At 48.4% G+C, this 27,679-nt stretch overlaps 2 protein-coding genes across 9 annotated transcripts in view; one reads left to right on the forward strand and one right to left on the reverse strand.

Annotated features, from left to right (window-relative positions):
* PFAS (phosphoribosylformylglycinamidine synthase) overlaps positions 1–6,154 on the reverse strand; it is a 25,886-nt gene extending 19,732 nt beyond the window's left edge. Inside the window, exons 1-9 of one of the 7 annotated variants that reach the window (XR_012328437.1) lie at positions 6,122–6,153; positions 2,997–3,156; positions 2,776–2,911; positions 2,203–2,308; positions 1,637–1,826; positions 1,443–1,548; positions 959–1,099; positions 717–841; positions 420–548 (exon numbers count right to left, since the gene is read on the reverse strand). Coding sequence is in view for 6 of the 7 variants with exons in the window: in XM_033846733.2 (XP_033702624.1) it covers positions 420–548; positions 717–841; positions 959–1,099; positions 1,443–1,548; positions 1,637–1,826; positions 2,203–2,308; positions 2,776–2,911; positions 2,997–3,156; positions 4,140–4,175 (1,129 nt within the window). In the remaining variant the exon portion in view is untranslated. The other 6 variants (XM_073797240.1, XM_033846734.2, XM_033846733.2 and 3 more) reach the window with 6 other exon arrangements.
* A 5,109-nt stretch (positions 6,155–11,263) lies between these two features.
* Positions 11,264–27,679, forward strand: part of CTC1 (CST telomere replication complex component 1) — an 18,663-nt gene continuing 2,247 nt past the window's right edge. Inside the window, exons 1-18 of one of the 2 annotated variants that reach the window (XM_033847054.2) lie at positions 11,264–11,358; positions 14,819–14,982; positions 17,408–17,645; positions 17,796–18,004; positions 18,339–18,483; positions 21,793–22,083; positions 22,186–22,314; positions 22,830–23,062; positions 23,189–23,366; positions 23,465–23,665; positions 24,187–24,313; positions 24,925–25,039; positions 25,178–25,505; positions 25,584–25,673; positions 25,914–26,107; positions 26,958–27,019; positions 27,115–27,289; positions 27,596–27,673. In XM_033847054.2, coding sequence (XP_033702945.1) covers positions 11,326–11,358; positions 14,819–14,982; positions 17,408–17,645; positions 17,796–18,004; positions 18,339–18,483; positions 21,793–22,083; positions 22,186–22,314; positions 22,830–23,062; positions 23,189–23,366; positions 23,465–23,665; positions 24,187–24,313; positions 24,925–25,039; positions 25,178–25,505; positions 25,584–25,673; positions 25,914–26,107; positions 26,958–27,019; positions 27,115–27,289; positions 27,596–27,673 — 2,990 coding nt within the window. In that variant the 5' untranslated portion in view covers positions 11,264–11,325. The remainder of the gene's footprint in view (positions 11,359–14,818; positions 14,983–17,407; positions 17,646–17,795; positions 18,005–18,338; positions 18,484–21,792; positions 22,084–22,185; positions 22,315–22,829; positions 23,063–23,188; positions 23,367–23,464; positions 23,666–24,186; positions 24,314–24,924; positions 25,040–25,177; positions 25,506–25,583; positions 25,674–25,913; positions 26,108–26,957; positions 27,020–27,114; positions 27,290–27,595; positions 27,674–27,679) is intronic. The other variant, XM_019944220.3, reaches the window with a different exon arrangement.

Raw genomic sequence — 27,679 nt, forward strand, 5'->3', positions numbered from 1 at the left:
CCTGGTCAGGGAGCTAGGATCCCGCGTGCCTCGCAGTCAGAAAACCAAAGCATAAAAGCAGAAGCAATAAACAAATTCAACAGAGACTTTAAAAATAGTCCACATCAAAACAAAACAAAACAAAACAATTGGATTTTGGGGGGCAGTTGAGGGCCGTAAGTCCAACCCAGTACCACAATTGTTTTTGGCTAAGTAGATACTGGTTTATAAAGAAAATTGTGGTTCTGCAAAGCCAGATCTGGGTCTTCCTTGGCCTACTGTCCTCACAACCATGGTTGGCGAAAGGCCAGCTATTCTAGAGCCCTCCCTCCCAAGCAAAGGTACCCATGATGACCCTTTGACCTGAGAGATAAGTGTCCAGTGCCTGCCAGGACAAGGGGTCTGGAAGGGGAGATGGGTAGAGAGGAAAGAGACGGGACCTGGGATGTGCAGGTTTCCAAAGCAATAGCCAGCAGTGCCAGCCACCACGTGGGCCCCGCGGCCTGTGCACTGGACATCTCGGATCCGGCCCCCTGTGCCAGTGGTCGCACCGCTGAAGGGGGCTACTCCTGTGCAGAGAGAGGGAGGGTATGGGTACTGAAAAGGCAAACTCCACCTCTGACCACCCCACTGAAAATAAGGACATGCAGCCAACCTGCTGGTCCCCAGGTGGGCCTGGGGCCTTTGCCCTACCCTATACTCTGACCCTGCCTATCCCTCCTGGGGACTCATCTCACCCGTGGGGAAGTTGTGGGTCTCTGCCGTGAAGACGACATGTCTCAGCCCCTGACGTTGCCGGAAGCAGCTTGGCCGTGAGGGGTCCTCGGGACGCAGGAATTGGACTTCCTTCCCCTGGATTGCACTGTGGACACATCGTTCTGAGTCTCACTTCCTTCCTGGCATCTGCACTTACCCCACCCGAGCCTGGGGCCTCCCATTCCCTGGGTCTGAGGTCACCCCAGCTGAGGGCACAGCCCACCTGCTGTTGTCACAGAACTTGAGGACGTTGTTGGGGTGCGAGGAGGCCTGGGTGCTCATGATGGACTCAAACAGCGAGTGTGCCAGCTCCTGCCCGTCCACGTGGAGTCGGCCCTTGAAGAACCAGTGTCGGCTGTGCTCACTGCAGGGGGTGGCGTGGGGAGGGAAAGGCAGGGTGGAAACATGGGTCATTTCTCAGGCCTTGCCATGTCTTCTCATCAGCATAAACGGCAGAGTTACGGCCACAGGTCAAAACAGATTCCAGAAGTCACAAGCTTCCAACAGTCTGTCATTGTGGATGGTCCAGATCCAGCGTGAAGATAAAACCAAGATGTGAATGCAGACTACGGGATGGATGGGGAACCCAGGTACTCAGACAGACTCAGGGAGGCCCCTAGGCCAAGAGAGAGCCATGCAGAGTCCCTGCGGTCTTCCCTTCCAACCTCCATGGGCTCAGACATCAGAATGTCCCCATTCCTCCCCACCTATTGGACTGAGCCAAGTCGAAGGCCTCCACAGTGCTGGGGTTCCGCTGCAGCTCCTGGAAGCGCTTGGTGTAGAAATCCAGGTCCCAGGAGTCTAGGGCCAGACCTAGGAGACAACCACCAGAAGAGCTGACTGTGGGACTGAGCACCCCTACTAGCCTGGCCTGGGCCTTCCTCCAGGGACCCCTGCGCACCTAGCTCCTGGTTGGCTTTCTCCAGGGCAGACCGGCCCTCGGCCAGTATGTCAATTGGGCCGCCAAGGGGTGCTGGGGTGCACCCCAGGGAGAAGCTCTGGATGGGACAGGGGAAGTGCTGCTCCGTCATCCGGTCATGCAGGGTAGCCAGGGCGACGGCCTCTAGCTCAGCCGAAGGCGGGTGGGCAAACTAGGGGTGGAGACACACACAGAAGGCGAGGGGTGCAGGGTTGAAGAATGGACAAGATGGTCCACCCTCGTCCTCCAAGCCACACAGGACCAGCCCACTGCTAGCCTCTCTGGCACCTTTGTTCAGATTAGAAAAAGACGCTCCTTCCAGGCATGAGTCCCTGTCAGCACGCACAGATTAGTAAGGGAGCACAGGCTGGGTTTCTGTCCTATTCACTCCTTGACCAGGTGGCCTCAGGCAGTGAACAACCTGCAAACAGGGCAGGCGTCAAAGCAGGAACTCCTCTCCCTGCTTCTCAGCGTTTCCTTAGAGTTTAGGACCCAAAATCTCTTCCGCTTCCTCCTCCTGATGCCCACCTGACTGCCTACGAGCTCACCGAGAGCAGGTAGCGCCGGGTCGGCTCCACGCGGTCCACGGCCCCCAGCCCCGCAGCCTGGCACACTGACACGATGTTGCTGGATGTTGGCGTGGAGAAGTTCAGCCTGTGGATTGGTTAGGACCAGATGGTTAGAGCCCCAGCTGAGAAGGTGGATCCTGCCCACTGCTGTCCAGGCAATCTCCCACCTCTACTTACCACCCCCCCGCACCTGCCCACACCGCTGGCCTCCAGCCTCAGACCTGGGCACCAAGAAACCTGCTTTCAAAGGTCATTCAAATCAAACCGTAACTGTTCTGTAGCAACAAAATGCTTCAATTTCAACTTCTCAGGATACAACGTGTCATATTTCCAGAACATGCCTGGCAGCTGGCTCAGTCTTCAAAGGTATCTTCCCACATGGGGAAAGCATGTGCCCAGCTTTCTAGGCGGGGAGTAGGATGAAGGGAAAACTAGTCTCCCAAGGACCGCAAGAGGAGGAAGAGGAATGAAAGTGGAAGGGGTGGCAGTGTGTCTGGAAAGGCTGACAGGCTCTGGACCGTGGAACGAGCTACCCGAGGCTGAGACACGTGCCTGGGCCCGACCTCCAGCAGCAGGTCAGTGGGGCCGGGAAGGAGCCAGGACTCCTGAGCGACATCGTCCAGTAACAAGGGGCAGCCAAACAGCCACGTCAGCTTCTTCATCTCCTCGGCGCTCGGGGAGGACTCACCTGCAGGGAGACAGGGCAAGGACACCTTGAGACACTGCCCCTGGCACTTGGCACCTCTCCCGAAGAATCCAGTAAGTGGCCCAACCTGTCCAGTTCACATTGTAGCACAGCTCGGTCTTGACACCCTGCAGCTCTGGCAGTTCCCCTTGCAGCTTCCTTTGAGTATATTCAGAGGCTGCCCTCTCGTGGCCAGAGGGACGGACATAGAAGTGAAGGACTGAGGACATCTCTGTAGGTGTCCTTTGCTGGCGAGATGAGTTAGAAAAAATAACATTCACTAGAGCCTATCTGTTGAACTGATTTCAAGTTTCAAGGACAGCTGAGGCTGTGGAAGCATTAGGGATGTGGTGGGGGAAAGCAGTGGGGGCACTGAGGCATAAATGTATCCAGACATTTCCCGTCCAGTGTGGTCAGGGCCACAGGACTGTGGGTACCAACCTAGCACTTTAGGAGTGGGAAAGCCTTCCTAAGGGAAATGGCATCTAAGCGTGAACCTGAAGGATGAGCTGGATGGGGCTGGCCAGTGAAGTCAAATGATAGTTCCTCTACTTCACTGTTTCAAAATATTATCTCCCTGCTCAAGGTAAATCCAAAGCCTTTAGCCTGACAGTCAAAGGCTCTCCACATCTATTCCCCAACTACTTTTCAACTTCTGATCCCACTGCTTCTCGATAGGACCCTGGCTTTACTCACTAAACCCTGCCTAGCCTCCTCGCCATTCCTTTGCCCCATCCTAGAATGCCTATGCCTATCCCTATCCTGTCCAAAGCTTTCCCATTTGTCAAAGTGAGTACAGGTCTCACCAACTCTGGGAGGCCTTCATCACTGCGCCAGTGCTCAGGGCCACCTCCCTCCTAGCAGAGCTGAGGGCTTCTGATCTGCACCATTCATTCAGCTCTGATCTCTCTCTCTCTCTCTCCCTCCCTCCCTCCCTCTCCTTCTCTCCCCCCCAACCCTGCCCTCTCTCTCTCTCTCTCTCTCTCTCTCTCTCTCACTCACACACACACACACACACACACACACACACACACACACACACACACGTCTCCCAGGTGTACACGCCCTCTTCCCAAGGAAGTGGGAGGAAAGGAAGCTCGTTGCCTCGCTTCTTCACTTGGACAACTCATAGGCATCTCAAATCTAACTTACTCAAGGCTGACTTTGACTATTCTGTCAAGGTCACCAAAGACTGCAACGTTGCCAATCTAGAGGTCACTTAACTTCTTACCTTATTCGACCTCTCAGCAGCATTTGACTTATTCATTCTCTACTTCCTGAAACACCCTCCTCTCTTGGCTTCTCGACACCACTCTCCTGATATTCCTCTCCCTTCTGGTTGCTCCTTCTCGGTCACCTGTGCTGGCTCCGACTCTTCTGCTCCACCTCTAAATGGTGGGTGCCCAAGACTGTGCCCTTTCTTCTCTTCCCTCTAAATGTTCTTCCTAAGAGACTTCATCCGGACCTGTGGCTTTAAATACAATCTATGAGACTGAGCCAATGAAACTGCCAGCATTCAACCATTTTTGACTCAAAATGGCCATTTCACATGATTCGAGTTACTATCTGCCAACATTTCATAACTTTATCCAACTCTGACTCTCCCTGAAACTCCAAACTAGTACATTCAAATGCTTAGGTGACACTCCCATATAGATGTCTTATAAACACAGATAGCCTGTTCTGGCCAAAACAGAAATTTTGATTTATCGTTTCTCCAGACCTGTGGTTTCCCCCCATTTTCCCCATCTCGGTTAACACCACCATCATCCAATCTGTTGCTCAAGTCAAAAACACAGGAGTCGATCTTAATTTTTCTTTCCCTGAGCCCTCTCTATACCCAATCTGCCAGCGAATCCATTTCCAAACATATCCCAAATCTGTCCACGTCCTTTCCTCTTTGCTACCGTCACTCCAGTTCAAGTCAGTACCAGGACTCACTTGGACTAATGCACCAGTAGCCCTCCTGACCAGGACCCCTGATCCTACCGCTGCCCCAACCACAATCCACTCGCCACAAGTTAGCATAAATGAGATCATGGCTTCTCATCACACATGGTATAACATTCCAACTCAGTACCCTGCTTTATGTTGTCTGGCCATTGCCTACCTCTCCAACCCTATCTCACACCACTCTCCTTCTCGCCTACAGTGCACCAATCACACTGGCTTCTTTTCTATTACTGTTTTCTAACTTGCCAAGCTCAGTTCCGAAAGGCATTTTTCTCACCCTGCTATTTGCATGGCTAGCTTTCTTGTTATTTAAATTTCAGGTAAAATTCACCTCCTTGAAAAGGCGTTCCTTGACCAACTGCTCTGAAGTAGCCATTATGAGACGGTCTTATATTAATCTCCTATATGGTATTTATCACTATCTGACATTTTATTTTTAGCTCTGCCTTCCCCACTAGAGCAAAATCTCGATGAGGGCACGAACTGTAGCTATTTTACCTCCATCGGATTACCAAGTCTTAGAACAATATCTGGGGCTTAAAAACCAAAAAATCTCAAACTTGTAGACTGACAAGTTCCAGGCCAGGTCTCATTTCAGCAACCAATGTTCCTGCCAGATCGTGATTCCTCCCATTCTCAGCGCCCCCACCCAATGCTTATGACCCCTTTATTTTATTTTATTTTTTTCCTTTTGCCGCACTTCGTGGCTTGTGGGATCCTAGTTCCCGGACCAGGGATTGAACCCGGCCCTCGGTAGTGAGAGCGCTGAGTCCTAACCACTAGACTGCCAGGGAATTCCCCTTATGACCCTTTTTAAAGTTAGGCGCCTCAGTTGTCCTCCATACCATAATTCCTTCACAGGAATTATCACAACCCGAAATCATTTTGTTTATTATACCAGTTGATTTTCGTCTATCATTCCCAGTGAAACAATATCTCCAAGAGCACAAAGACAGGATTGTCTACATCAGGGCTGTCTCCCCAAAGACCAGCATGGTACTTGACATAAAACAGGCTGTCAACGGATTTTTTCTTGGTTGAATGAATGGTCATACAGGGGATGAGTTTACGTGGGGTCTCCCCTGCCAGGCGTCCAACAAACGCGAAAGGACACCTGCACTAACGCGGGCACCCAGGCGCCCGCTGGGCGCAGCTCGGCCTGGTGGGGATCCTGCACCGGCTTGGATCAGGCTTTGGGTGGGTGGCTACGGGGTGAAACATATAGGGGTATCCGGGTTTGCGCGCGGTAACCATACGCACGTGGCAGCCGTTCTCGCAGTCCCTGAGCTCCTGGAATCCTGGCGCGCCCACTTGCGTCATCCGCGTGCGCCGCAGGAAGAGGCGAAGCATGAGAACGCCCCCGCCCCCTCCTGCCCGCCGGGGTCTTTTAACTTTTGTGAAAATACAGTCAGATCCGTGCAGCCAGCTTGAGCTCTGACGGAGAGAGCACCTTACCTGTCCAGGACTCGGTTTACCCTCCCCCTACTCCCTTGGCTTTCTTTCACTTTTATCTTTTCTGAATGAATTCATTTATTTAATTCTTAGCAGGGTGGGAGGCATATATATATATATATATATATATTTTTTTTTTTTTTTTTTTGCAGGGGGCAGGGCGCACCCCGATCGCTATGTGGAACCTCCCCGACCAGGGATCGAACCCATGACCCTTGCATTGGAAGCACTAAGGCTTAACCACTGGACCACCAGGGAAGTTGGGGAGGGATATGTTTTTAACTTCTGTATTCTGGCTAGTTACAGTGACAATAATAATGATTGGAAGAATTTATTGAGCACCCATTAAGGTACTTTACATGATCTCGCCCATCCTCACAAAAACCCTGTTTTACAGATGTGGAAGCTGAGGCTCATTGCCATGCTCTCGTTCCTTAGTTTTGTAACTCAAACACTTAGCAGCTTTGTACTGTTTTTTGGCACATTTTTTTAAACTCTCATACTATATACATATACGATTGTGATAGGGACAGAGTTAAGGGACAAATTAGGTAATTAAATAGTTAATCCCACTAGGGGATTGCAAGTAAAGAAAAAAGTATGGGAGACCCCTGTAAGTTAATGATCACTCAAGAAAACAGGTTTGCTTAACCACAAAACCAAGCAGGCCTGCTTAGCAACAAACCATGCAACAGAAGCATGAGACATGCCCCCCAAAAATAAAACCCTGGTGGCATGAGACCCACATCCTGCCCAGTGAGCTCAGTAAGTTAATGACCCCTAGCACATGCTCTCTGCGCACATAAAAAACAATAATTTATGGAAAGATGACATATCAAAGTAAAAGACGCTCATTGTACTGAGACCTGAAATAATTTTTCCATAGTGCCATGACAGTCATGGCTTGACCATGTAGGGACAAGAAAAGTGACTTCCAGATTCATCAGTTTGTCCCTGATCCTTCTCCTGACTTGGGTCCTATATCTCCCGCTGCCCCCTGAACAAGTGTAGCTTATTCAAAATCACTGGATCTGAGACAGCTCCCAATCCTCCATACTTACCCCACTCTTTGACAGACCCTGTGGCCCTCTCATTTGATCCTGCATGCTGCCACCAGATTAAGCTGCTAACCTGACATTTAAATCACACCAACGAGGGTGCTGGTGGATCCAGTTCAACTTACAGTCTGATCACTGTAGCCTAAACTCAACTCTCCCTCCTATGAACTAGCAGAGGTAAATCCCAGGATATAGGGCACACTTTAATGGACTTGGTAAACTAGAGCTAATCAATGAATTTGGTATAGTAGCAGGATACAAAATAAATGCACAGAAATCTCTTGCATTCATATACACTAATGATGAAAAATCTGAAAGAGAAATTAAGGAAACACTCCCATCTACCACTGCACAAAAAGAATAAAATAACTAGGAATAAACCTACCTAGGGGGCTTCCCTGGTGGCGCGGTGGTTAAGAATCCGCCTGCCAATGCAGGAGCCCTGGTCCGGGAGGATCCCACATGCTGCGGAGCAACTAGGCCCGTGTGCCACAACTGCTTAGCCTGCGCTGTAGAGCCCATGAGCCACAACTACTGAGCCCACGTGCCACAACTACTAAAGCCCGTGCCCATGCTCTGCAACAAGAGAGGCCACCGCAATGAGAAGCCCGTGCACTGCAACGAAGAGCAGCCCCCGCTCGCTGCAACTAGAGAAAGCGCACGGGCAGCAACGAAGACCCAACGCAGCCAAAAATAAATAAATAAATAAATCTATTTAAAAAACAACAACAACAAAAAAAACCTACCTAGGGAGACAAAAGACCTGTATGCAGAAAACTATAAGACAATGATGAAAGAAATTAAAGATGATACAAACAGAGGGAGAGATATACCATGTTCTTGGATTGGAAGAATCAATATTGTGAAAATGACTATACTACTCAAAGCAATCTACAGATTCAATGCAATCCCTATCAAATTACCAATGACATTTTTTACAGAACTAGAACAAAAAATCTTAAAATTTGTATGGAGACACAAAAGACCCTGAATAGCCAAAGCAGTCTTGAGGGAAAAACCAGAGCTGGAGGAAACAGACTCCCTGACTTCAGACTATACTACAAAGCTACAGTAATCAAGAAAATATGGTAGTGGCACAAAAACAGAAATATAGATCAATGGAACAGGATAGAAAGCCCAGAGATAAACCCACCCACCTATGGTCAACTAATCTATGACAAAGGAGGCAAGGATATACAATGGAGAAAAGACAGTCTCTTCAATAAGTGGTGCTGGGAAAACTGGACAGCTACATGTAAAAGAATGAAATTAGAACACTCCCTAACACCATACACAAAAATAAACTCAAAATGGATTAGAGACCTAAATGTAAGACCGGGCACTATAAAACTCTTAGAGGAAAACATAGAAAGAACACTCTTTGACATAAATCACAGCAAGATCTTTTTTGATCCACCTCCTAGAGTAATGGAAATAACAAAAGTAAACAAATGGGACCTAATGAAACTTAAAGGCCTTTACAAAGCAAAGGAAACTACAAAGACGAAAAGACAACCCTCAGAATGGGAGAAAATATTTGCAAACGAATCAATGGACAAAGGATTAATCTCCAAAATATATAAACAGTTCATGCAGCTCAATATTAAAAAAACAAACAACCCCATCCAAAAATGGGCAGAAGACCTAAACAGACATTTCTCCAAAGAAGACATATGAATGGCCAAGAAGCACATGAAAAGCTGCTCAACATCACTAATTATTAGAGAACTGCAAATCGAAACTACAATGAGGTATCACCTCACACCAGTTAGAATGGGCATCATCAGAAAATCTACAAACAACAAATGCTGGAGAGGGTGTGGAGAAAAGGGAACCCTCTTGCACTGTTGGTGGGAATGTTAATTGATACAGCCACTATGGAGAACAGTATGAAGGTTCCTTAAAAAACTAAAAATAGAATTACCATATGACCCAGCAATCCCACTACTGGGCATATACCCAGAGAAAACCATAATTCAAAAAGACACATGCACCCCAATGTTCACTGCAGCACTATTTACAATAGCCAGGACATGGAAGCAACCTAAATGCCCATTGACAGACAAATGGATAAAGAAGATGTGGTACATATATACAATGGAATACTACTCAGCCATAAAAAGGAACGAAATTGAGTCATTTGTAGAAACGTGGATAGATCTAGAGACTGTCATACAGAGTGAAGTAAGTCAGAAAGAGGAAAACAAATATCGTATATTAAAGCATATATATGGAACCTAGAAAAATGGTACAGATGAACTGGTTTGCAGGGCAGAAATTGAGACACGATGTGGATAAAAAACGTACGGACACCAAGGGGGGAAAGTGGCGGGGGCGGGTGGTGGTGGTGGTGTGATGAATTGGGAGATTGGGATTGACATATATACACTAATATGTATAAAATGGATAACGAATAAGAACCTGCTGTTTTAAAAAGTAAATAAAATTCAAACAAAACAAAACAAAACAAAACGGTGGCGGGGTGGGGGGGGCTCTTCCAGAGTTAAGAAATATTGAATGCAAAAGGAATGATTAGGTTTGGGATTTTGACTAGGCTCTGACTGGTGTTCTAATTAGGGAGCCAGTGTGGCTGGAGGGGAGTAGGAGAGAGGTTTCAGCTTCTCTGGGGGAATCTCTCATTGCTGTTGTTTTGGTGAAAAGGGAAGGAACACATCTCTGATGTAATAATGGGAAATAACTGCAAACAAAGATTTGTCTTATAAATAACTTAGCACCACAGTGCATAACTAGTTCATGCAATAAGGAATAGAGAGCTTGCATTGAATGAAGTTGAATTAGGGGATACCATAACTTGTAGAATTAAAGTCTTTATTCTCCCGTTATGACTAGAGCATTCTTATTGTCTAAAGTGTTTATACTTACTATATTATAGTCAATGTTTATTCTATCTTGCTCCAAAAACAGTTTGAAGCTCCTATAAGTGTACAATGGCGTTAAATGCCTCTCTTTTACTTTATGTCTTTAATTTCCCCTCCTTCCCTCCAGCCTCACCGACTTCTTGCATTTCTTTCCACCGCTGGGCCTTTGTGTTTGTTGTTTCACCTGTCCATTCTTTCTCTTTGATCCCCATCATATGAACCCTTCATCTCTTTCAATTCTTTAATATAAAGTCACCTTTTCAGTAAGGCCTTCTTTATACAAAAGGGACACACCACACCGCCCCCTGCATTCCATAGCACCTATTACTAACATTCTACACATTTTACCTTTTTTTTTTTTTTTTTTTTTACTGTCAGTCTCCATGTTCTAGAATGTAACCTCCATGGGAGCAGGGATTTTTATCTGCTTTGTTCACTGCTGTATCCCCAAAGCCTAGAACAGTGCCTGACACATTGTTGCATGAATTCTGTGCACTCCACTGCCTATTAAGACATGGATTGATTGGTTGGTTGACTAAATTAGGGAGAGCAGAGGCTTTTATTAGTAGATCCACAAAAATTTATCAAGTTCTTATTTAACAATAAGCACTGTTCTAGGCACCAAATACAAAGAATAGAATAAAGCTTCTAGGTACTCACAGTCAAGTGGGGAAAATAGTTAAACAATTACAGCAATGAGTTAAGGCCATAAAGCAAGTATGGATGATGTGCTGCATTAAGGAGGAAACACCTCTCTGCTTGGCAGAATCAGGGAGATGGAAAGATGCATAGGAATTACCAGCTAGAATGGCTGTGTTTGAGCTCCTGAGCTCCGCCACCCCACGGATACCAGACAGGATATCACTGGGGAAGAGGCTGGGGGGGTGCCAGAGTCGGAGTGCTAGAGTCGGAGTGCTAGAGTCGGAGACAGAGGTGGCAGTGGAGCAGAGAGGTCCCGACGCTGAACGTGGAGAAGTCGGAGGTGGAGCCAGGAGGGCGCCCGCCGATGACGTCACGGGCCAGCCTGCCTTAGAGCCTAGGCGCGCTTTCCAGGGGGTGGAGTCGCCGTGGCATCATGGCTGCCTGCCGGGCTGAGGCTCATGGCTCCGTGAGTGCTGTTCTCTGCCCCTCGTCCCTTTTTTCTTGCCTGTCCCGTATTTTCTTTCTGCTCCTGTAAGCTCCACCTTGCCTCTTTGCCTCCCTGACTTAGCTGGCCGCCCCCAGGCGAGGGGGGACGGTGAGGCTCTTCGTCCCGTCCCTCTCACTGGTTCTGCGATTACATTTATTCCACTATGGCTGTGGCGCCGGCTGTGAACCATAAATACACCTCTGTCCACTCTTTAGGCTTCAAGCCCAATGGGAAGCCAGGAGCCGACGAACGGCTAACTGTGGGGGTGTAGATTCCTGGGGGAGACCTCTGACGCAGCTGTATGGGAAAGGGGTAACCGATAATCTGGAAAAGCTTCTGAGACCCGAAGTACGTGCAGGAGTTAGCAAGGAAAAAAAAAAAGCGCTAAAAGAGGTTTCAAGGCGGAGGCAAAAAACATGTTCAAAGGCAAGAGACAGAGTAGGTGTCTTTGAAAAACTCAGAAAGTTCAGCTGGGTGGTGGTGGAGAGGTCAAAGGTGACAGCCTCGTAAGTCTTGGTAGGCAGTGGTTTCAACCGGAGGATAATTGGGAGTTATTGAAGGGTTTTAAGCAAAAGAGTGGATAAGTTTTGTTTTCGTTTCCTGAGGTAGCAGAGTAGAGAGTGGACTGCGGTGGTCTCCAACCTTTTTGGCACCTGGGACCGGTTTCGTGGAAGACAGTTTCTTTTTTGTGGGGGGATGGTTTCGGGATGATTCAAGCACATTGATTTATTATGGTCTCTATGCAGTCAAACCTCTCTGCTAATGATAATGTGTTTTTGCAGCTGCTACCCAGCGCTAGCGTCACACTGCCTCAGCTCCACCTCAGATCATCAGGCGTTAGATTCTCGTAAGGAGTGCACAGCCTAGATCCCTCACATGCGCAGGTCACAGTAGGGTTCTTGCTTCTATGAGAATCTAATGCCCTCGCTGCTCTGAAAGTAGGCGGAGCTCAGCCGATAATGCGAGCAATGGGGAGTGGCTGTAAATACAGATGAAGCTTCGCTTGCTCACCGCCCGCTGCTCACCTCCTCCTATGCTGCCTGGTTCCTAACAGGCCACCGACCGGTACCGGTCCATGGCCCGGGAGTTGGGGACCCCTGGACTAGAGAGTATCAGTTAGAACGCTGTGATTTAAATGTAGTAAGAGATGGTAGTGACCCTGACCATGGCAGCAATGTTGAGGTTCCAGAGGTGAAAACAGAGTAAAAAGATACTGAGGAGATAGCATCTAAATTAAGTAAGCTCCCCAGATTAATACTGATATAGGCCGAAGTTTGAGAACACTGTACACTTTCTTCTCGACCTCATCCACTGACTGCATGGCTTTAATAGCCAGTGATAGATGCTGATTTTTCCTAAATCTCTACTTTGGCTGTGATCTCTCTCCTGAGCTCTAGTTATATCCATCTGCCTGCCAGAGTCTCCATCTGGCCAACCTACAGGCACCACATATGCCCAACACTGAGCTTTTCAGAAAATCCACCCCTCTTCCAATGTTCACTAACTTGGCAAATAGCACCCTCAACCGAATAGTTCTGCCGTGACGTGTGGATGTCCTCTTTCACTTCTTCCTTTCCCTACACAGGACCCAAGTTCAAAACACACTCTGGAGCTAAATCCCCCCACCCCACCCACTCCTGGCTTCTGAGTCAATAGACAGGATCACCTAAATATCAGTTGCATTTTAAACAGAACTTTGGTGATTCTGAGGCATCAGTACCACTTTGAGAAACAGTAGTATTCAGTGTGCCAATGGACAGGTCCTCAGGAATAGGAGCTAAAAGAGAAGATCAAGAGAGGAAGGCAGAAAGTGGGAGTGTGATGTTGGTGGGCAGTTCTGAGTGATAACCTGGTCCAATTTTGACAACACTGACCATGAACAAGAGTGTTTGACTGAGATGGGGTGAAGGTGAAAGTCAATGATAGGGCCATCCACAAGGACACTGAAGTCATCTAGAACTTGAACACTGGTTTTTCAAGCTGTTTTCAAGCTGCTAAAGGTTAACTGGATGTGGAGGAGTGACTGGAGGAGCAGGGATACAGCTATAATGGTTTTGAATTATTACTGGGGATCAAGAAGGGTAAAGGTCATTAAGTATTGTTGAACTCTGTCAGAATTTTAAAATAAATCTGCTTAACACTAGGAGTAGGCTAAACTGGCCCCCTCCCCTAGAGTTATCTATATATAAAGGCTACTATGTCCCCAGAATCTGGTACATATACAGAGATCGTTCCTGTCCTCCTTAGGAAGCCCACATCTTAGCTACAAAGACAGAACAGGAAACAATTCCAGTGGGATTGTATCTCATATATATTTAGCTTATAGGCACTCAGATGTGTACACTCCACTAAAAAAAGAGGGGGATGCTTAAAAATTATACTCTGCTTATGTCCTTTTTTGCAGTACGCGGGCCTCTCACTGCTGTGGCCTCTCCCGTTGCGGAGCACAGGCTCCGGACGCGCAGGCTCGGCGGCCATGGCTCACGGGCCCAGCCGCTCCACGGCATGTGGGATCCTCCCGGACCGGGGCACGAACCCGTGTCCCCTGCATCGGCAGGCAGACTCCCAACCACTGCGCCACCAGGGAAATCCCTCTGCTTATGTCCTTTTATGGAATGTCTGTTATTAGGCACATTTCCATTTCCATATACATATTACTGTAGTGTTACGTACTATTCCTTTTGAGCAATTTAAAGGATTTTTTTTGAGGGTGACCTTAGACCAGTCTTGTTTTTCAACTTGCTGGCTTTAGAATCAGACCCCATAGAAGGTGGGCTGCCACTGTATCTGGTGGTCATTGCTCCACGTGCAAGGTACTGTGGGAGCTCCAAGGAGGGAGCAGCATTCTGCCGGGGATGCTCAAAGAAGAGTTCACAAGGAATATTTATTCTAATTGAGCACTTTAAGGATCGGTACAGGTTTGTTAAAGAAAGAGGCAAGACCAAAGCTGGATGGCCAGTTGTCTAAGTTGATTGGCTAAACTAAGACTTCTAAGGTTTCTTCAAGCTCTAAACTGCTTTACTTTACATCTTCATTTTTTCCCGGTTGACTTTTGGTTTTTTTTTTTGGCTGTGTTGGGTCTTTGTTGTTGCACGCAGGCTTTCTCTAGTTGCGGCGAGCGGGGGCTACTCTTCGTTGCAGTGCGGGGGCTTCTCTTATTGCAGAGCATAGGCTCTAGGCACCTGGGCTTCAGTAGTTGCGGTGTGCGGGCTCAGTAGTTGTAGCGCACAGGCTTAGTTGCTTCGCGGCATGTGGGATCTTCCAGGACCAGGGATTGAACCCATGTCACCTGCATCTGTAGGTGGATTCTTAACCACTGTGCCACCAGGGAAGTCCTCCCTCTTGATTTTTTTAAAAAATCTATTCCATTATTATTCCCCAGTTTCCTTGGTGGGCAAGATGGTCAGGAAGGTGTTTGAACTCGCTTCACTTTCCTCAGGAGCAAGCCTGGCTTGAGGCTGCCCAGGCCTTCATCGAAGAGACCCTGTGTCCACCTGGCAAGGAGCCTGATGTCCAGTTGACTCAGTTGGTAATTGACTGTGTGAAGACTGTCTGGTTGCCCCAGGGAAGGAACCAGGGTTTAACACTGCCCCTCAGCTACAGGTAAGGAAAAGTGGGATTCCCAGGAAAGTTAAATTTGGGATTGAAAAAGAAGGACTTACATTTGAGTTGACTAAGGGGAAACTTACGGGGAGAAAAAGGTGGTCTAAAGAAAACCCCTTCTGCCAGTCTTTCTCATTCTCCATCAAGCTGCTTTCCTTTTCTTGTAGTTCTCCTTAATTGGCTCAAGTCAAGTTTAGAGACAAGGAGAGGGGTGTGAGAAGATAGAAAATACGGAAAAAGAACCCTCAAAGTGGGGAGAGAGGCTGATACTATTTCGTTTTGTGCATTAGGAAACTAAGATACAGACTGTGACTTCAGCAAGTGTAGATCGTTGATTTTGAAAGACCTGAGTTTGAGGTCTTCTGAAGGTGCTTTTTTGGTTTTGTCCTTTTTAACACTATACTACCATTCCTAAACCGTTCTAGGCAATGTTAATAAAGTACTACAGGAAAAGGGTTGCATGGCCAAATAAGTTTGAGAGACATCGCATAAGATAAACTTCTCTAGGAGAATCATGAGGCTCATTGACATGTTAAAGGCTCCGCAAAGTTCTGCAAAAAGAAACCTGCTTACTTCCTCATAGAAGTAACTAGTATCTGGAGTATGAGGGTATATCATTCTTGTGAATATCTTTATATTTTTTCTATCCATGCATCTATCCCTAAGCAATATTCAGTAGTTTTACATACCTTTAGACTTTGTATAAATGGTACCATACCTTGTATATCATCTGCGGTTTGCTTTTTTGTGCTTAACATTATGCTTGTGAGATTTATTCACATTGATAGCTCTAGGTCATTTATTTTAACTGCCGTGTGGTATTCTGTTACGTGAATAAACGTATCACTTTTTTCTTTTTTTAAAAAAGGTAGAAATCTGTTTAGCTTTGTTTATTTTGTTATTTCCCAATAATAACTGAAAATCCAAAAAGAATAATTGAAAAGTGGTAAGTCAGCAATTTTTAGAAAACTTGCAACCTGTTTAAGTTTCTTGTTATTCTTCAGGATAAATGTAGACTAGATAGCACAATATGTAGAAGATGGTGGATGAAGATAGAGTAAAATTTATTTGACAGGTATAAATATTCATTCATTTTTCCATTTCCCTTCACTGAGTGCCTGCTGTGTGCCAGGTACTGTGGTGGCCTTGAAAGTTGGAGGGCAGTGGCCCATGCAAAAGGTCTGTGGTTATCACCTTCAGTTTCCTGACCCAAACCCTGAAGAATCTGAGAAAAGTGACCCCTATCCTTACTGTTTTCTGTCCTGAAGGTGCCTAGGGTAAAGGCACGGTTCCCTCCAGTTGTTTTTTCCTAGGCTTTTACAGAAGTAGGGAAAGACAAAAAGACTTTTGAGTGAGACATACCTGGCTTTGCCACCTGCACCACTGTGTACCTGAACCTCTGTAAATTTCCTCATTGGTCTGTTTCCAGGGATTTTTGGTGAAGACTCAATGCAATATTGAGCGTGAATGGACCCAGTACAGTATGTGTATAGCAGGGGTGCAACGATGTTAGTTTCTGTCTTTGCCTTTTATCTGCTCTGAAGTCATTGGGGAAGAATGAGGCAGATGTGGAAGGGGTGTGGGCCATCTAGAACAGCATTTCTAATCTTTAGCACTCACATGTAGCTTATGTTCATGAGTGCAACAAGGAGGATAAATTGTCATGTTTTGTAACCTTATCCTGTTTCTTTTCCGCTGAAAAAACCATGGGAGTGGAGATGAGTGAAAAAACCGTGGGAATATAATAATGGTATTACAAAAATGTGAATCTATCACCACTTTGATAATTTAACTTGTATCACATTCTCTGTGATATACCTCACAATTGGTAGTGACTCAGCAGTGTTGCGGCACTTTGCTTAAGAATGGTTGATCTCAAACATCTCTTGAGATTTGGGAGCTTGTGATATCAACTCCCACCTCAGCCTCAGCTTCCCAGCCAGTCTCTAGTACTGTGATACTCCAGACTAGGAAGGAAACCTGGCCGGGGCCAATGAGGTTGAGCCATTAGGCAGATGCCTTAGTGCCCCCGCTGAAGTTCTCTGTGGAGCTGAGAGCTGAGATGCTGTCAGGGGAGCAGTTTGTGTTGTCTCTAAAATGTTCTCCCCACCTGCTCATCTCCTCAGGCTGCTCTTACATTCCCACTCCATTTCTCTGGGTCCTCTCTGTGGCACTGTCTTGTTCAAGATATGATTCAGCACAGACTTTCTTCCTGCCTTCCCTAGGTACTACCCAGTGTTTGGACCCAGACCCCATCCTCGTTTTCTTAGGCCCTCACTCCCAGTTTTTTCAATCAATCAAACTTTCTTAGTCCAGGTTCCCCATTGATCTTTCCTTGGGATCTTGGGGGATTTGTTGGGGTTGAGGATAAAATTCCTAGGCTTGAACATAGCTTTACGAAACCTCTGTTCCCTTCACTCTGCAGCTTTGTCTCAGTAAAGGACCTCAGGACCCACCAACGTCTCCCATGCTGCAGCCACCTGTCCTGGAGCAGTACTGCGTACCAGGATTGGACCAAAGAGGCCGGACCACGTGGCGTCCCCCTGCCCCGGGAACGGCTGTTACTTTTAGGGACAGTAACAGACCTATCAGGGGACTTGGAACAAGAGTGCAGGAATGGAAGCCTCTATATAAGAGATAACACTGGTACCCTGGGCTGTGAGGTGAGTAGGAAGGGGGCAGTGAGATCCCTCAGATACTAATAAGAATGGTGTCTAGGGAGCAAGACAATTAAGTCTCTGAGGGAACAAAGATGGAGGGGGGTGGACTGGATGCCAGGGTCCTGATTAATCCTTGCCCTTGGTCTTTTCTAGCTCATAGATCTGGACCTTTCTTGGTTGGGCCATCTCTTTCTGTTCCCCAACTGGAGTTACCTCCCTCCTGCAATGAAGTCCTCAGGAGAAGGGCACTTGGAGCTCTGGGGTGCCCCTGTGCCAGTGTTTCCCTTGACCATCAGTCCTGGCCCCCTCACCCCCATCCCTGTTCTCTACCCAGAGATGGCTTCCCACCTGCTCAGGCACAGGTAATTCTTCCGTGTAGGGGAGGAGGCAGCACTGTAAAACTGGGACGATGATGGTGGGTCAGTGGAAGGAGGGAAAGAAAGGCATTGAGAGTAATATAGATGGAATGTTCCCAATCAGGGGAACAGTGGGGCCTCTCAGAAAGTTAAGAGCCAGATTCTTCCAGGGAAGTGTGCCTTATCTAAGGGCAGGTAGAGTTTGAAGGAGGTTTTTAGAACAATGGCTTTGGGCTATGGAAATTTTACATCACTACTAGGTAATAGTGGAAAGGAAGGCATTTGTAGGGGAGAAAAAAAGAGAGAAATAAAAATGACTTCTGTCTCTACTTTTTTTTAGAAGCAAGCACAGAACTGTGCAGCCAAACCTTGCTGGGGAGCTGGTTCGGTTGAGCGCTCTGGTGACAAGTCGAAGGAAAGCCTACTTCATCCTGTCTCTTGGTGGATCATCCCCAGTTGGCAGCCATGTGTCTGTCATCGTGCAGGTGAGGATTAGGGTCAATTCAGGGGTGTGGAGGTGTGGGAGGGGGGTACGAGCTCCTAATAGGAAAGATAACATCATAGGAGGAACCAGGTGGGAAAGGAGGACAGCTGGGGAGAGTTATTTCTGGAACAGTGCTGTTGAGGGAACAGTGTGAGTGACGCCTTCCCTACATACAGGAGGTGGGGAGTAGACTTCCCTGCTGTGCAGCTCATTCGAGGAGACAACTTTTGTATCATGTGTCCCATTTTGAAAACCTGCCAGAATCACTTGTTTTTCCCCTGCATTAGAAGAATGAGCAAGGAGAGTAGTTATCTTAACACCATTAAAACATGAAATACATGTACTTTTAGTAAAACTTGGTACTTATTGTTGAGTCTTTTTACATCAACTGGTACGATTTTATTTTTTTAATTATTATTTTTAAAATATTTATTTATTTGGTTGTGCCGGGTCTTAGTTGCAGCAGGGTGGGCTCTTTAGTTGCAGCTTGCCAGCTCCTTAGTTGTAGCACATGGGCTCCTTAGTTGTGGCATGCAAACTCTTAGTTGCGGCATGCATGTCGGATCTAGTTCCCTGACCAGGGATCAAACCTGGGCTTCCTACATTGGGAGTGGGGAGTCTTATCCACTGTGCCACCAGGGAAGTCCCTGGTATGATTTTAAAGTCATTCATTTTTATACTGATTATTGTTATATGATTTATACAATTATCTGAATAATGTTTCAGAAGCATTCAAAACAATTAAAGGATGAACGGGCTCTTTAACATGCATATCGAAATAGGAAACTATGAAATTTACTAGCACTATAAGAATTCTTACCTGTATCTGTGTGTGTCATGAGCTGGAGTAACAGTAATTAGAGTATAAAGAAACTGAAAACGCTTACAAACCACCCAAATTTCTAATCTTGTTTTTTCCTCTTGGGTTAAAGAGGAGCTTATGTATATTGTTTACATTAGAATGTTTTAAGTCTCCTAGAGCATTCAAAAATTCTGGGCATGGTAGGATTGGCTCATTCGAGGGGGAAAGCTCTGAAATGCACTTGAATTTCTGCAGGGCAACTAAAGTAGGCCAAGCCCTTTGGGTAGTTTATAATCTTATTGTAGATTCTATATCATATTGATTTGTAAGACAAGCAGGGCATAATACAGAACAGTGTGTAAGTTCCAAGTTGTGTGGTATAGTTGTAACTGCTATAGCAGGTTAGCTAGAGTTTATTATGTGGAGAGAAGCCTAAGGAGGGAGAGTTTAGACTCGATCTGGTTCTTGAAGGTGGCTAGGATTTGAATCCCTAGAAGAGAGGGAGGGCTGTCTGGGACTGGAGTATCACCTGTACCAAGATTGGCCCTTTATTGAGTATATGCTGTATGCTAGGGGCTTTGGTCATTTCAGAGGCACAGAATTGAGTAAGTTGACGGCTCTTGTCCTCTGGAAGCTCTCAGCCAGGTAAGTGAGTCAATGATTACTGTTCAGGGTCATAAGTGCTGGGGTAGAGTCATGCACATGCACAAGGCACTGTGAGGGTGCAGAGGTGGGCCTTGGAATAAGTCTGGGTGCTCAGGGGAGGAGTGATCTTGGTTTGTTTACAGGCTGCTGAAGAGACACATTGGCGAAATACCGTCACTCTAGATGATCCCAGTGAATCACCTCCATGATAGAGGAGTGAGGTCGTGTCTAGAAAGACTGAACTCTGAAGAGAGGAGTAAAGGTTCAGGGTAAACTGCTGTGCCAGGCAGGTGAGGATAAGAGATCGCTAAGCAGTGACGGAGGCGCAGCTGGAGAGGGTTAGCGTCCGTGTTTTGCCCTGGGGTGGTGTGGGCCTGTCTTCCTCAGCAGGGTTTTTGTCTTAGAAGAAGAGTTGAGGAAAGAGGGCTGTGATGCTGTAAACTCAAGGGTGAAGTGTGGGTAAAAAGGGCAGGATTCAGGGGATAGGTATTCAGGTCCTGGCATTCAGACAGAGGAAGGGAAGGACCTCAACGTCTGAATAAAGGAGAAGTGGATGCAATATTGGGAGGTCCTAGTAAGAGGTTAGAGGAAGTCTAGTGAGCCCAGGGGGAGCAGGGGAGAGCAGAAGCAATAGTATTCAGTCATTCATTCGTGTGTTCAGTCAGACCATCATTAGCTACTTGTTTTGCATAAGCAGTAAGCTTAAGTGAAATCTTGGCAATACCTTACGATGAGTTGTGACGTCCAAGGTCTGACTGGTGGTACTCAGCTGGTTTTAGAGAGAAATGGGGGTCTGTGAAGCCGAGCATAGGGGACTGTGAAGTTCAAGTATCCAGAGTCATCAGTGTGTTTTGAAGCCCCTGAGAATGGCAGCCGTGCTCTGGGAGGGACATGCCCTAGAAGATTGTTATACTTATTAACGGTCTCATCTATGTAACTTTTTTCCTTTTGCTTAAATTTCTTCAACAGCCACCTTGCTCCATTCCATAGGAGACCCTCTGCCGTTCATTTTTATTTTCCTACTTGGATGTCTCTCCCTTTCCGAAAGACTGAAAGTCTTCAGCATGTTATTTCTGGGTTTTTTCTTCATCTCGGCCCTTCCATCCTGTCTCTGGCAACTGCCAAGGCCATTCCTCCTCCGTCCCGGCAGGGTTTTCATGGCCTTGCTCATTCTGGGTTCTGAACATTTCTGTGTTGTTGCCTGTGCTTGAGTCCCGCTCCTCTCTCCTCTCTACGTCAGCAAAGCAGAGATGGCCTTCAGGACCTTGGCAAGTTCAGCTTCTTTCACTTGGCCTTCCTGATCATTCCAACCCATCCCGACCTCTTTCTTTCTCTGAAACCTTACCAGATGTGTATTGTTTTTGCCACTTGATCATACATGGCTCCATGTTATTACTTGGGTTTGTGTCTGTGTTTCCCCGTGGTTTGAAATATGTTGGAGATGAGAGAAGTCTATGATATTTCCCTTAACATCTATCCCAATACTGGATACTTACGTACCGTGTGCATACTGATTACATAAGTGAACATTGTTTGTATGGCTGGTTTGTATGTTGGAGTGGGATGGGGAAAGGGCAGAATTTTCTGAAAGGAATATTTATATATTTTGGAGAAAGTTGTAGGGCTGGTTTGTGCCTTGGGGGAGGGATTAGGAAATATTTTCCATTTCCATGAGAGGGGAGAGATCCTGAGAGTTCTGTGGCTTAAGATTTAATTGGGGAGCAGGGAAGATGAAGAGGCAAGGAAAGGCTCTCGAGGAGTAGGTCTTTGAGGGTCACATTGTGATGGGAAGGGACCCTGGCAGAGGGGCAGCATCATGGGAAGCCTCTCACGTACCGTGTTGCCTGCTTCCGCACAAGCCAGATCCCTGCGCAGCTGGTGTGGCACCGAGCCCTTTGGCCTCATAAGGCCTATGTGCTGACGGAGCTGCGAGCGTCCAAGCTCCCTGGTCACCGTTACCGGATTTGGATGACCAGTCCCTCCTCCCGGCTTTTGCCACTGAAACCAGAATGTGTGCGAGAGCTGGAACTGGAGCTGGAAGGAGCCCCCTTGGAGACCAACCCCCAGCCACTCCCCATACTCAGCAATCCGCAAGACAAGAAGGGTCCAGGTCCAGACGGTCTCGTCCGGGACTCCAGGCTCTTATCATACACGGTGAGCATAAGGGAGAGATCCTTGAGCCCGAAGGGCAGGAAACGTGGCGGTCTCCAAAGAGGATGGGAATGGGGATCACCTGGCCCTTTGGCTTCTTTGCAGGGAACCGTCACGGGCACGCTGAATCAGCCTGCGGGCCTCTACGAGCTGGACGGGCAGCTGGGGCTCTGCCTTGCCTACCAGCAGTTCCATGGCCTCAGGCGGGTAGTGCGACCAGGAGTCCGTCTGGAGGTATGTGAGGGGCCAGGGCTGGTGACAGAAGGAGACCCTTTCAGTAGCTTGTCTTACCTTTACGGGCTGGTCCTTCTTTGCAGCAGGTCGACGCCTCTACAGCAAGATTATAAAAATAATAAATGTGTGTTGGGGTGCGGGGGTGCTTTTGTTAAGAATGATTTGGACGAGAGCTCAGGTCAGAAGGGAGTAGAGAGTGGGGCTCTGGGAGGAGCAGTTAGGTCCAGAGCCTCTCCTTTCCAGAGGGGCCTTCCAACTGGAGCTGAAGTGCAGGTGAGCAGCCAGGGCCCCGCTGGCCAGGAGCCCCCGGGCCCACAGAAAGGCTGAGTGAGGCTTCTGGGAGATGAAGCCTTACCTCAGGGGAGCGGCTTGTGATGGAAGCCGCTGGCATAAGGGGCTGGAGGGAAGCAACCTGTAAAGGAGAAATTGTATTTCTCCTGGGACCCAGGCAGTGGAAAACTGCATTTAACTCTGCCTGCGATCACTGAGTTGCTTTTTCCCTTCTGCCTCCCCAGCTCCAGGATGTTCACCTCCTGCAGTCAATGGGTGGGGGGACGAGAAAGCCTATGTTAGCCCCCTGCCTCCGTGGCGCCGTTCTACTTCAGGGCTTCTCTCGTCTGATGCCTGAGACTCAGTCTTCCCACCGAGCCCCCAGGGCCTCCCTGTATGAGCAGCTGGTGTGGGAACATCAGTTAGGACTTCCCCTCTACCTGTGGGCCTCCAAGGCCCTGGAGGAGCTGGCCTGCAAGTGAGGAGGACGACGGTCTGGGCTGGGGAGGCGGTGGGAGTGGGACACTTCCTCTGTCAGCGAAGCCAGATTCTGGGAGAGACAGGGTCTTTGGGGGAAGTGACTCCACTTCTTTCCGTGGCCAAGGCTGTGTCCCCATGTGCTGAGACACCACCAGTTCCTGCAGCATTCCTCGCCTGGGAACCCCAGCCTGGGACTACAAATCCTGGCCCCTACCTTGGAGGTTCTCGTTCCACCTGGCTGCCCCGGTCGGAATACACACAATGAGATCCTTGAAGAGCCGCATCACTGTCCGCTGCAGAAGGTCTGAGGATGTGGGGGAATGGAGTTGGCAGAGCTAACGCCCTGGGGGACACCCTGGGCACAGGGGACACATAATCTGATGTCTCTTCTCTCTGACAGTACGCTCGACTGCAGACCCCCTGCTCTTTCCCTACACTGGCCGCCCTGAAAGAGGAAGGGAAGTGCAGGGCCTGGGCCTCCTTTGACCCTAAGACCCTTCTGCCCCTCCCAGAGGCTTCTCACCTGCCCAGTTGCCAACTCAATCAGCGCCTGGCCTGGTCCTGGCTCTGTCTGCTGCCCTCTGCCTTCCACCCGGCCCCAGTAAGTGTGTTTCCAGCGGGGCTCACGGGACTTCCTCTTTTTGCCATTTTCACTACCACTACCGTAGTCCTTTCTTGTCATTTTGATTACACTAGCCTTCTAACTAGAATACTCCACCTCTTCTTGGCCCCCTCTAATCCGTTCTCTTGTAGCAACTAGAAAGGGATGGGGTACAATTGAACATCGATTATAAAACTCTCTTAATTTAACTGCTTCTCTTGTTTCTACCAGTGTGTATAAAATCAAACCCAAACTCCTTATTATGTCTTGGGAGTTCCTCCATGGTCTCCTAGCTCTAACCTCGGTTTGTATACTTTCTCTCTGGCTACTAAATGTGTGAATGCAGGTGCATTTTTTCCACATCTGTCTACCTCACTTCAATATAAATTCTTTGAGGTCACAGACCATGTTTTTGTGGTTCACTTTGTAGCTCTAACAGTTAACACAGTGCCTGGCACGTGGTAGATGCTCAGTATATCTGTTTAATAAGACTTGATGCCTCGGCCTTCGTCTCCTTGTAGGTTCTGCTTGGGATTCTGGTGCCTTCGTCTCGTAAAGGTTGTCTGCGACTTCAGGACCAAAGCGGTTCCCTCCCCTGCCTACTCCTGGCCAAGCCCTCGCAGCCCCTCGCTGACCCCGGGCTCATAGGTTTGGAGTTCAGAGGTGGAGAGAGATGGTGGTGGGGTAGAGGTTCTCCGAACTGGGGGCTTGGCAGAAAGCACTGCTGGGATTTACTAGAGATGCTGGAGTGGCTTCTGTTGATCAACCAGTCTGGCGGGAGGTGTAGGAGGCTGGTATTGGCAGGTGGTGTAAAGGAGCAAGGGGTTCCTGGCCAGAACTACAATTCCCAACATTCACTTCTCCCTCCCTAGGCACACCAGGATGACAACTTCCATTTCTTACCTTCTTAGTGTGGAAGAGTAATGGGGCTTATTTGGGCTTATTGAGGTTTGTAGGCAGGGAAACCCTGGAGAGGAAAGCTTTTCAGATCTCGGAGCAGGCGTTTTAGGGATTTATGAGAAAGTAGAATCAAGGCCTCTCAGCCTAGGTGGCCAGGGGTGGGATTGGCCATGCAGATGGAATGGTTTCTCCCTTGGAGGTATGACTCCTCCAAGATGGGGCTCCGGCCTAGGCCTTCACGTTGTGTTAGGGGAGCATCTCTGGCCTGAGTCAGGCAGTGAGACTTGCAGGGCGGTCGGCTCTACTGCCCATCCCACAATCCTCCCCTCTTGCCAAAATAGAAAACTTTCTTCCTCCAGGCTGCCTGGTGCGGGCGGAGAGGTTCCAGTTGGTCGTAGAAAGGAATGTCAGAAGCAACTTCCCTTCCTGGAAGGAGCTGAGCATGACAGGCTTCATGCAGAAGAAGCAGGCCAGGTTGGTCCTTAGGGTGGTGGCTGTCCTCTGAGACCCTGAGGGGAAGGGGAAGGGCCCGGTGCAGGTGGTAGAACTCTGGGGCCCACAACATCCAGTGCCTGCATCGCTAAGAAACCTATTCCTTGTCTCTCCCGACAGAGTCTATGTCCAGATTTTCCTGGCTGATGCCCTGATCCTGTCTGTGCCCAGACCCGTCCTTCACTCGGCCACCTCCTCAAGGCCTCCTCAGACAGAGCCCTCCCTGCCAGAGGGTCCCCACATAGGCCAGAGCCGGCTGTTCTTGCTGTCCCACAAGGAGGCACTGATGAAGAGGAACTTCTGTGTCCCCCCAGGAGCCAGTTCGGAGGTGCCCAAGCCCACCCTCAGCTTCCTCGTGTTAGGGAGCTGGCTTGGGGGCACCCAGAGGAAGGAGGGAACTGGATGGGGCCCACCCGAGCCCAGGGAAGGTGAAAACTCGGATCAGAAGGTAAACTGGGGCCTGGGACCTGGGACCTGACGTCCTGTGCCCCAGCCCCTGTCTGAGGGACCCTGCTCTCCCCCTCAGGTTCTCCTCATCTTCCTCAGCTCCTCAGTCCGCTGGTTTGAGTTCTTGCACCCAGGGCAAGTGTACCGACTCGTGGTCCCTGGCCCTCACGTGAGTGCCCAGTTCACCATGCCCTTCCCCAGAAAGCATTTTTTGGCTTGGGGTCTGGAGAGGAACTTCTAGGTCTCCTAGAAGAAGGGTGGATTTAGATCAAATAGAAGGCCTGTCTGTGTCTGGATCACTTCCTTCACTAGGCTCCAGAGAGGAAACAAAACTGGATCGTAGTATGTTAGGAACCTGTCTCCGGACCAGGACACACTCAGAGACAATCATCTCCCCATTTCCTGGCAGACACCAATGTTGTTCAAGGAGGGTGGTTCATCCTGCGTATCACTGCGTCCTCCGGAGCTGGCTGGCTGTGCGTCCTGCCTCACTGTCCAGGATGAGTGGACCCTGGAACTTGCGAGCTCCCAGGACATCCCAGAGGTGCTGGGTATCAGCAGGGCACTGCCTGAATCCTCGCTGACTGACCTGCTCAGTGGCAAGTAAATGTCCAGCAGCTTCTCCAGCTAGTTTGGCTGCTCTCTCTTCCTCTGCAGTCGTTGGGTGGGATGAACAGCCCATTCTCTGCTACAGTGTGTGTTTCTTGCATGTGATTTAGCTCCTAGAGGAATGATGTCACTCTAAGATGCAAGTTGGGTTTCACACTTGATTTTCCCCCAGTATGTTACTGTTCTGAAACGACTGAGCAGGCTTTCTCACAGTTCAGGAAAAGCTTCAGCAATAAAAGGAAATATAAGAAACAAAAAAAACAAGGACAAAGCTGAAAAGCTTTAGGGAAGAACCTTCCTTTGGTGCAAGAAGTGGCTAACTATGGCTTTAGGAACAGCTGTACTTTCCTCGTGTAGGCTTTTTCGGGGTAGCTGCAGTGCAGTTGAAGAAGCTGCAGAGATACTTCCCCCCTGTGTAAACAAACAAACAAACACCCTACTGGATTACATGTGTAATTTTTACAAAGCCGATCCCTATCAGAAGTGAAAGTTTTCAAGGACCTGTGATTTGAAGGGAGTGGGCGTGGGCCCCAGCATACAAAGCTGTGAACAATGGACTGACTGAGATTCTAGGTGTAAATGCAAGTGCAGATTCACCTCTGCTGGGGCGTTCCTTGGTGAGGCCTCTGAGTGCAAGGCTGTGTGGGTTTTGAGTGATCTGCACAACCCTGCTTTTCCCATGAACCCTGTTACTTTTAGCGTGCGGTTTGAGACAGTGCAAGGCTTTCCAGGGCCTCATAGTTAATGTTCCGGCAGACACTGTAACTCCTTTCTGTCCTTGGGTCTGACTCCAGTCTCTGCTTTCTTAGGCCTCCATTCTCACTGTATTTCTCTGACCTTCCAGTTTCACAGATTCCTTGGTGTCTTTCTCAGCTGAGATTTTGTCACATCTCTGGATAAAGCCTGGTAATGACATCTGTTTTGGGGAAAGGTATGAAATAGAGTGATGGGACCTTGTGATCCTGAGAGAGACCACTGACCCCTCGCCTCTCCTTCTGTAGGGAGCTCTGGGGCCACGAGACGATGTGTGAAGCTCACCGTAGCCCTGGAGACGGCCGACTGCGAATTCCCCCCTCACTTGGACATATATATTGAAGACCCACACTTGCCTCCCCCACGGGGACTTCTTCCAGGAGCCCGAGTCTACTTTAACCAGCTAGAGAAAAAGGTTTCCAGGTGAAGATCTGTGTTGATGTCCTTGCCTCCCCTTCCCACTGATGTGGTTCTCTTGAACGCTCGCCCCTACGTGTGTGGCAACGACACCTTCTCTTTGGTATTACGTTTGCTGTGTTTCTCTGGCATTTATGCCCTCTGCCCGCGCGAGATGTTCCAGACCAGTCCTTCCCTTATTCTTCCCTCTGCTCCAGTAGAGCCGGGGTTAGGGCATGTCCCTCGGGGGAGTGGCCTGGCCTGTGTTGCAGTCCCAGCTCCTACCTCACATTGACTTCTTTCTCCTCATCACTCTTCCTCCTCCCCCTGCAGATCCCACAATGTTTACTGTTGTTTCCGGTCGTCTACCTATGTGCAGGTCCTGAGTTTTCCCCCAGATACCACAATCAGGTCAGT

The sequence above is a fragment of the Tursiops truncatus genome, chromosome 20 (genome assembly GCF_011762595.2).
Source record: "Tursiops truncatus isolate mTurTru1 chromosome 20, mTurTru1.mat.Y, whole genome shotgun sequence".
In the NCBI taxonomy this organism is placed as follows: domain Eukaryota; kingdom Metazoa; phylum Chordata; class Mammalia; order Artiodactyla; family Delphinidae; genus Tursiops; species Tursiops truncatus.